This window comes from Malus domestica, chromosome 09 (genome assembly GCF_042453785.1).
Source record: "Malus domestica chromosome 09, GDT2T_hap1".
Lineage (NCBI taxonomy): Eukaryota > Viridiplantae > Streptophyta > Magnoliopsida > Rosales > Rosaceae > Malus > Malus domestica.
In genome coordinates this window covers 1,528,624-1,537,370 of record NC_091669.1, presented here as the reverse complement: position 1 = coordinate 1,537,370, position 8,747 = coordinate 1,528,624, and the positions used below count along the sequence as shown (strand labels likewise).

The 8,747-nt window shown below is 38.7% G+C and overlaps 1 protein-coding gene across 2 annotated transcripts; it reads left to right on the top strand.

Annotated features, from left to right (window-relative positions):
- Window positions 1-1,287: 1,287 nt before the first annotated feature.
- Window positions 1,288-5,658, top strand: LOC103411312 (serine/threonine-protein kinase STY13-like). Of its 2 annotated transcripts, XM_070805302.1 has the most exons (8): window positions 1,288-2,056; window positions 2,342-2,474; window positions 2,562-2,757; window positions 3,135-3,264; window positions 3,371-3,529; window positions 4,081-4,380; window positions 4,465-4,545; window positions 4,864-5,658. In XM_070805302.1, exons 1-5 carry the CDS (start codon window positions 1,926-1,928, stop codon window positions 3,444-3,446), a joined length of 666 nt encoding a protein of 221 aa, XP_070661403.1. In that variant the 5' UTR covers window positions 1,288-1,925; the 3' UTR covers window positions 3,447-3,529; window positions 4,081-4,380; window positions 4,465-4,545; window positions 4,864-5,658. The 2 variants fall into 2 exon arrangements, with proteins under 2 accessions (XP_070661403.1, XP_028963543.1); XM_029107710.2 differs by lacking the exons at window positions 4,465-4,545; window positions 4,864-5,658 and having other exon boundaries at window positions 1,399-2,056; window positions 3,135-3,288; window positions 4,081-4,236.
- Window positions 5,659-8,747: the final 3,089 nt, after the last annotated feature.

Here is an 8,747-nt window from a genome sequence, read left to right as displayed (position 1 = left end):
AAGCCCTAATTGTATCATTGTGTTGTATTCGTCTTCTTATCGCCCGTTTACCTTTCTTTTTCTCCGACAACATTTTCTTATCCTTCATAGAATCTAGGAAATAAATAAAAGTCACATATCTTCCATTTTCTTGCAGAATTGTTCTTGATTAATTTAGTTAGAGTAGTGTGTATGTGTTTTATGTTTATGCACATCTTGAAAATATTCTCTTTATCAAATCTTAGAATAGATGATATAAACAGACATTCTATTATCGTATGTAGCTAATTTGATTAAAAATATGTGTTTATTGCATGAAGTTTCAATAATTTAGTTTAAACTAATTTAAAGATTGCTCAAATATATGTGTATTTTTCAACGAGGATTAGTTGAGTTGTAAGGTCTATGTTTGAGTTCTATTGTAAGCAACCATTTTTGGTGCACGATCTGTAAAAACCAAAAAAGGACTAAGACCCCTTGTGTAAGTTCTCAAATCTTGATGAGACTTGTGGTATGTCCTGGCCGATAGATTAGCTTTCCTTTCCCCTAAACTTTTACAAATCAAACATATAAATCAGTTATTTAGTAGTCACTTAGTATTACGATTTAATAGTATTCATTTGACTTATAAGTGAGGATAAAATTTTCATTGCGTTGTGAACATTGAACATGACTCAATACACCAAGTATCATAATAATATTGTTTGAATTTTTTTTTTAAATTTCCAACCAATTGTATTATTACAACGTGTTTCTAGTAAATTGAAAAATCTCTCATAAATGAGAGGTTTTAAGTTCGATTTTCATCAAAGTGAATTCGAACCAAATTATTATGACTGTCTCATTGTGAAGCTTAACTCACTCCCTCCACCACTTAATGTACATAATATCATATTAATAAAAAAAAAACTATTTATTTAGTAATTATTTTATTTTATTATAATCTAAACTACGTATCAACGAAATTCTCTTAATCAATCAAAAGAGAGTGAAAATATCAAATTAAATTAAATAAATTAATAAATGAAAAGTTATGTAGAATATAGTAAATTACACACAAAATGCTTTTAATTTTTTTTTTCAAAAGTCTTATAACCAAGTAATCATATCAGTTACCTTGTAAACTTTTAGTAAAGAAATATTTATTCAAAACTAGTAGTTAAAGATATATGGACAGTCTCATTTAGCGATGCAAAATTTGAAGATTGTAAAAAAAAAAAATTTAGAAATCACTTTACATTTTCTCTTTTTATAAATTTTTCCGGTTGCAACTATAAATAAGGGAAAAACAAAGGAAACACACTATTGTCTGACAGAGACTAGTTTATCTCTGGATCCAGAAGACAAGACAGTAAAATTCCAGACGCGGAGAAGGCCAATAAATTAATCTCAACTGAACTCACTTCCCACCCACCCACCGCCACCGTCGCCGCCACCAAGTTCCCAAATCTCCACCTGGATTCTCTCAGTTTCATCCTCCTCTGCCTTGCTCAACTCTATCTGCTTGCTCTTCTACTCATTTCCTCTCTCTCCCCAATTCTCAATAATAAATCTAATCCACTCCCACTGATAGAGCTCTCATCAGTGACCATTTTTCTATTGTAGGGTTGTTGTTGGGTGCCTCTGGATTTTTATTCTTTGCCCCCCAAACAAAAGGCACATCCTAGATTTGTAGGATCCTCAACCGTGATCCTGGGGATGGGTCTGTTTTCCGAAACCTACCGTACCAAGCATGTCCTTTTATTATAGAAATAGAAAGTCTTCATCTTTCTCCCTCTTCAATCATACATAAGTCTCCTTACTTTATTACTTTTTTTCCATTTTTATCCAGACCAAAGCTTCCATCTTTACTTCAAATGTAGTCCTACAAATAAAGGGTACCCTTTGTTTTGGTTAATTAGTCAGTGTATGTTGCTCTTGTTTTAGAAGTTTAGGGAGGGAAAATTATGGGATCTGGTAATGGGGTTTATTCAGTTGCGGATTTCGATTTGGATGCCAAGTGGCTAATCGATCCAAAGCATCTTTTTGTTGGTCCGAGGATTGGGGAAGGCGCGCATGCCAAAGTGTACGAAGGAAAGTAAGTCAACCTCAGTACAACCTCTGTGTTTGTTTTGTCTTAGATTCTGAATTTCTGGTCTCTCAAGTTTAGCAATTTATTATTATCTCTTAGATCTTGTTAAACATAAATGCAAGATTGAGTTGGGTTTTAGCAGAACTAATCAAAGATCAAAACTTGCTTTGGTGTTGTGCAATTCTGGTGTTTATGATGCCGAATATGTGTTTTTCGTGTCGAGTTACAACGATGATGTTCTGTTCTGTTGTGTTCTTAATCTGTTTGTTTGTTGTGTTTTGTTTGTTCTAGATATAAGAATCAAAATGTTGCTGTAAAAATTGTTCATAGAGGAGAAACCCCAGAGCAGATTGCCAAGAGAGAAGCGCGGTTTGCGAGGGAAGTGGCAATGATGTCGAAAGTGCAACACAAGAACTTAGTGAAGGTTGTCTAGTTTTCGATAAGTATTTGTGATTACTAAATAGGCGTATTTGTGATATCTGATGGGGGATTTTTAACTTTGTATTACCAGTTCATTGGTGCCTGCAAAGAACCTGTCATGGTCATAGTGACTGAGCTTCTTCTAGGTGGAACTTTGCGCAAATACTTGTTCAGTATGCGGCCAAGGTGCTTGGACACATGCGTGGCAGTTGGGTTTGCGCTTGACATTGCTCGTGCTATGGAGTGCTTACACTCCCACGGTATCATTCACCGTGACCTGAAACCTGGTACGTTGTTTAGTTCTTTGTTTAACAGAAAGGTTGACCTTTGAACGAAGTCACTTAGCTCGACGTTAGGAGAGTCAAGGGGGGAACGCCTACATAGAAGAACCAAGAAGGATTAAAGTGAAGTCTATCTGTGAGCATGTCTCAAATATGGAAATCCGAAGGATTGTTATTTAGCATTAGGTAGCTGATAGTTTAGTATTCAGCATGATTGAAGACTTCCGTAGCAGAATTAACTTCAGGAACACAAAACGAATTGCTTTAGTTCACATAACTGTCATTTCTTTGGCTTGGGGATGGAACTATTGTTAGGACGAAGCTTATTTCCGAAAACAGGGTTTGTTCCACAATCTTACACTTTTGTCCTGTCCTTTTCCCAGAGAATTTGATCTTGACTGCCGACCAAAAAACAGTCAAACTTGCGGACTTTGGCTTAGCAAGAGAAGAGTCATTGACAGAGATGATGACCGCTGAAACTGGGACATACCGGTGGATGTCTCCTGAGATACGGTACTTTAAATTGGTCATTCAAAGGTTGAAAATTTGTTTTCTCATATGTCTTGTGAGTGTGTTTGATATCAGCAAATTAATTTTCCACCTTTGTATTTGGTGGCAGCTTTACAGCAGAGTTACATTACGACACGGAGAAAAGAAGCATTACAATCATAAGGTGGATGCTTACAGTTTTGTAATTGTATTGTGGGAACTCATCCATAACAAGCTACCTTTCGAAGGCATGTCGAATTTACAAGCAGCGTATGCAGCTGCTTTTAAGGTAACAAAATACCACAATAGTCTTATTCATAACTCGGTACTTTTTAGTTTTTAAGCATTGTAATTTGAGGTTATACGAATTGTTTCACAATAGTCTTGTATATCTGTTGAATGTTCTATAACATCAACATTATAAAGGTTTCTAATTGAACCATACATTTAAAATCCAAGCATGAAAGCTTTACAGAGATAAATAAGCAAATGTAAATAACTAATTAGGCAATACACAGCAGTGGACATAACCCACCCCCATACTTTTCCCCATCTCTCTCTCTCTGCAACCAACGTCAGCGGAGGCCCAAATGCAGCAGCCCAACCCTGCTGTTAAGCACGGCCCACACTAACACACACACTGGCAAACCGTAATTAATTCATAATCGAGCGCCCATTCCATAACCAACATGAATTTACTGAACTAAATAGATAATTAGATACGTGTTAGCTTCTGAAATTAGTTCTAGAAATTGAATTTAATGGCTCAGTTTATGACTAATTCCTTGCTTGTAAATCCCTTTTTGTGATTCTGAGGTTGTTTTTGTTTGTTGATCAAAGGGGCTTGAAAGAGTCGGATGTGGACAACTTTGTTGATGATGTCCTTGTGAATCACAAACCATGGGCTTCCCGAGTGCAAGATCCGTTGACTGGCTCCCATGTATTTGTATGTGCACATTGTAGTCGAGAAGAATGGAATCGTGATAGTGCGCGTGTTCTCATTGATAAGTTCGAAGAGGAGGCTGAGCTGCGAGGATGGACGAATCAGGTATTTGTTACTGCTTGCTATCACACTGGAGGCCACAATGGAAACTTGATTATCTACATCCCAGGTTCAGATGGAAGTACAACAAGCTATTGGTAATATCCGGATCATAACAATTTAAAATTTTTTCGTATTGCGATTGATGAAGGAGTTTGAATATTATGTATTATTAATTGAAGGTATGGCTACGTCACTCCTGATGATGTGCCAGAATTTGATCAGCATATTGGGAAGGGAGAGATTATAGAACGACTTTGGAGGTTTGTACATTTTTGGTTTGGCTTACTGTTTTGGATGAAATATTCACCGGATGGAAGCTTGTGTTGTCATATTTTTCAATTGCTGATTATTTATAGTCTTGTATGATAGATTTATTGATATAGAGTTACATTAACATGGAGGAACTTTTGTGGAGAAAGCACAAAAGACTTGGATATAACTGCATTACCCTGTATATGTTTCTGATTTGTAATGTTGTTGTGATTTGTTTATTAAGCTTGAACATACTTGTTCTTACTCAATTGCTATTGACGAAACTTTAAATAGCTGAACAGGAAATTCAATTTCATTCCTTACAGGGTCCAAATCGGAGCATCTTGTGATGAAGCTGAAAAAATTAATGACCCGAAGCTTCCAAATGGAGGAGAAAGTAAGAAAATCGAGGAGATGCCCCAAGGAAACGGCAATTGGATTGAGAATAATGAGAACTTTTCAGGCTGTTGCCAAAGCTCAAGAGTTTGGTCGAGATCATCGTCCACTGCTGATCTCTGCAAGCATCTCCTCCACCAGCCTCAATGGTGTTGTACTCGTCCAAGGGCTGGATTACGAGAGCATTAGGCGGGCTTTTTCTCTCTGGAATGGATATTCCTTACTGGTTCACCTATGTCGTGAATGAGGATGAAACTATCAAATTTGAAGTGCGGCAAAGGACTGCTGTTAATATAAGAGGGTTGGCTGTGTGCATAGTTTATTCCGGGGACCACTCCGGCTGTACTGGGTCTCTATGCATTCATGTTGTTAATCATTCCCAGCGAACTCATTTTGTCATTTCGCCAATTGTGGCCACCGTAACTGCCTCCCATGAATGTCATCTTTGGCTGGGACATCTTTCAAACAAGAAGCTGAATCCGAAGGCGGCAACGTGGTTTTTGTAACAGCAGACTTTAATTAAAGGAGCAGAGGATGATCATCAAATTAAGGTGAAGAAAACTGGAGTGGGTATCACAGAATGTCATTTGTCTGATGGAATTCTAGAATATGATCTTTCATATATAGAGTTTAAGGGCGTGGACTATGAGCGTGTACCGTATGAGTATGGCGACGATACTGATGACGAGGACTATCAGACATAAACTGATGAAAGAGATTGTTGACGTTGCAGACAGAGTTAAGCCAGCCATCACTCATCTAACGATGAGGTACCCTAAACCTAAACTCATCTTATGAGTTTGTTAATTGATTTGAATATTGAAAGCATTACAATTGATGTTTGAGATTGGTCATCGTAAGACCCAGATCGAATTTGGTTACTACTAAGGAAGTTGGAGTTTATTTGAATTACCAGTTACTGTATATCATGCGTTGTCAAGTATATCGTGCAATGAGGTTTTTTTTTTTTTGAAAAGAAAGCGCTGTATTTAAAAGCCGGGATGCGGTTCGGGTCGCGGTGTGAACGGGTCAAGGAACGGGGGTCCGGGTTGAGTGCCTCACACTTCTCTCATGTCTCTCCTGCTCTTCTTTCTGATTGGGCAGTCCCCCTTCACCTTTCTCGCCTTTCTCTTCTCTTCTTTCCATCACAGCCACACACGTGGCTTCATCACCACCCTTCCTGCTCCAGCAAAGCTGGAGGCTTCGGGATTTGAAGATCAAAATTGCTTAAATGTTCTTGACTTTAATCGTTTACATCTCTCTCATTATAATTCCGTTTCACGAACGGTTTTCGCCTATCCGTTTGTGAGACCGAGCTCTATTTGAAATCATTATTATTATGACCTCGAAAGGTCTACGAATTTTAAAAGATTAATTACAGAACTTCATACCTGTAACCAGTGGCGGATCCAGGAAATAATGTTTGTGGGGTCATAGCGCGCGCAGCGCGAAATTTTTTTTTAACCTCGTTTGGTACTTCGGACTGTACTGACTATTTCAGTCGGATAAGATAAATAGTCGTCGGATAGTACTAACTCCATTAGTCGGGCGTTTGGTGCAGTGTCGGATAAGTTAAATGGCTTTAATACATAGCTGATACAGTTTCTACCAAACTACTGCATGCAACACAGGAGAAGAGAAAAGAATTAAAAGATACAAAAATTATGGCAATTGAATTTCTACCAGCACGCATAGATTAAGCATCCCCGCTCGATCTGTCTTCTCTTCTAACTCTTTCATCTTCCAAAACGTAGAAAATTGATGACGCTTACGCCATGGAAAGAATGGAACTGGAAAGAAAAAAAAAACCCGAAAACAGTTTTGTATTAATCAACTCTTGAGCTTAGTCTTCACCTTTGTCACAATTCTGTCACTACCGCTTTTACTCTTGTTACTCTTATTCCTCTTTTTCTGTTTCTGTTTCTTTCCACTCTGTTTGTGATCCTCTACTTTTCCTTGAGGATTCACCTCCTCAAACTCGAGCGGTCTTATAATTACAACCAGGTCTCTTCATCACCTGCACACAATTGCATTTAAGGTGAGGAATGAGAAGCGCCATAGCATCCAACATCCGGCTTAGGGAAACAAAAGACGGATCAAATGTGGTATTGCAGAATTCATCAATGGATGCAAACTCAAGCATATCCGTATGGCATAGTAATAGCTTGCTTCTTCTTCTTCCTCTTCCTGCAGTGCCGAGCTTCGTTCAGGATTTTTGTCGAACACTTGGCGTGTGACTCCGACCCCGACGACCCCAGCTCCAAGAGGTCGCGTATGGGAGCTTCAAGGTTGTTTCCATGCTTTCCAAGGGGTCGTGCGACCCCGACGACCCCACTGTGGATCCGCCCCTGCCTGTAACTAAACGATTTAAATTCGTAAATTATTGGGGTTAAAAATTTTAAAATGCCGCCCGCACTGGGAAATCTTGGTAAAAGACTTTGATTATTTGAAGGCCAATCTGCACTTCTTCAGGCTGCATGCATGGATACCAGCAACTCCGCCTAGCTGCCGCAGCGGCCTCTTCGTCTTCCTTGTGGTGCCCAAACTGCTGGAAGTACGAAGTGTTCCTAAGCTTTAGAGGTGACGACGCACGCACTAGACCACCTCGATATTGCATTTCGCAATGCCGGAATCAACATGTTTATAGACTACCAGCTCAGAAAGGGAGTTGGGGGGGGGGGTGGTGTGAATATAAAGACAGAACTTGACCGCGAAATCGAAACTAATGACGTCGCAGACAGAGCTAAACCAGCCATATTAGTCTGGTGACGATATCAAACTATACCATGAATACTGCCTGATGAAGACATGCACTGATGATGACACTATTGACGTTGCAGACAGAGCTAAACCAGCCATCACTCATCTGATGAGGGACCCTAAACCTAAACTCCTCTTATGAGCTTGTTAATTGATTTGAATATTGAAAGCATTACAATCCCATTACTCGTTATTGACATCTGGCTCTGATTGTTCAGTTGCTTGTGAGTTTAATAACTTATAAGTACGTGCAATGTCCCTTTTTTCTTCGATATGGGGAGCCACGTATACGTCATGTTGATTCTTGATTTTCCCGTATTTACTAAAATACTCCTTTTGAAGTCGTTTGAATTACTAACTTGTGTAGAATCAGAAAAAGCATGGGTATCATCTTAACATTCGATCGTGATCCAATCCATGAATATAATGAATCAAATAAACTAAGCGGGCTAGTTGATCCTCATTCTCACTCCTTTATGAGTTCATGATATGGTCAAATTCATATTATGCAGTCTAACCTAAGCGTTGATTGACACGCATAATCATGTGTTGTCTAGCAGATAATGACAAATACTGATAGTACTAAGTCCATAAAAATTTCACAATATGTATAAACAAACAAACAAGGCAATGTAAGAAATTCATATATTTTACTTCACACATAAAAAATTAAGTGTTACCATATGTTGTAATAAATATATGCAATGCCATACGCGTGCATATTCATATAAATCCACGCATTTTGTTTCTCTATAATACTTAGAAGATGAAGTTTGACTTGACTTTGGCTATCTGAAAGCCAAGCCGCATAGCCTGCTGCACTCCTCTATTCTCCCAACACTAGTACAAATTATCGATGGATACCATCAGCTCCGCCCATGTAACCGATGTCGCAGCCTCTTCGTCTTCCCTGTGCCACTCAAACCACTGGAAGTACGAGGTGTTCCTGAGCTTTAGAGGCGACGACACACACACTACCTTCGCAGACCACCTCTCCATTGCATTATACAATGCTGGAATCCACAAGCTCATTGACTACCAGCTCAGAAGAGGG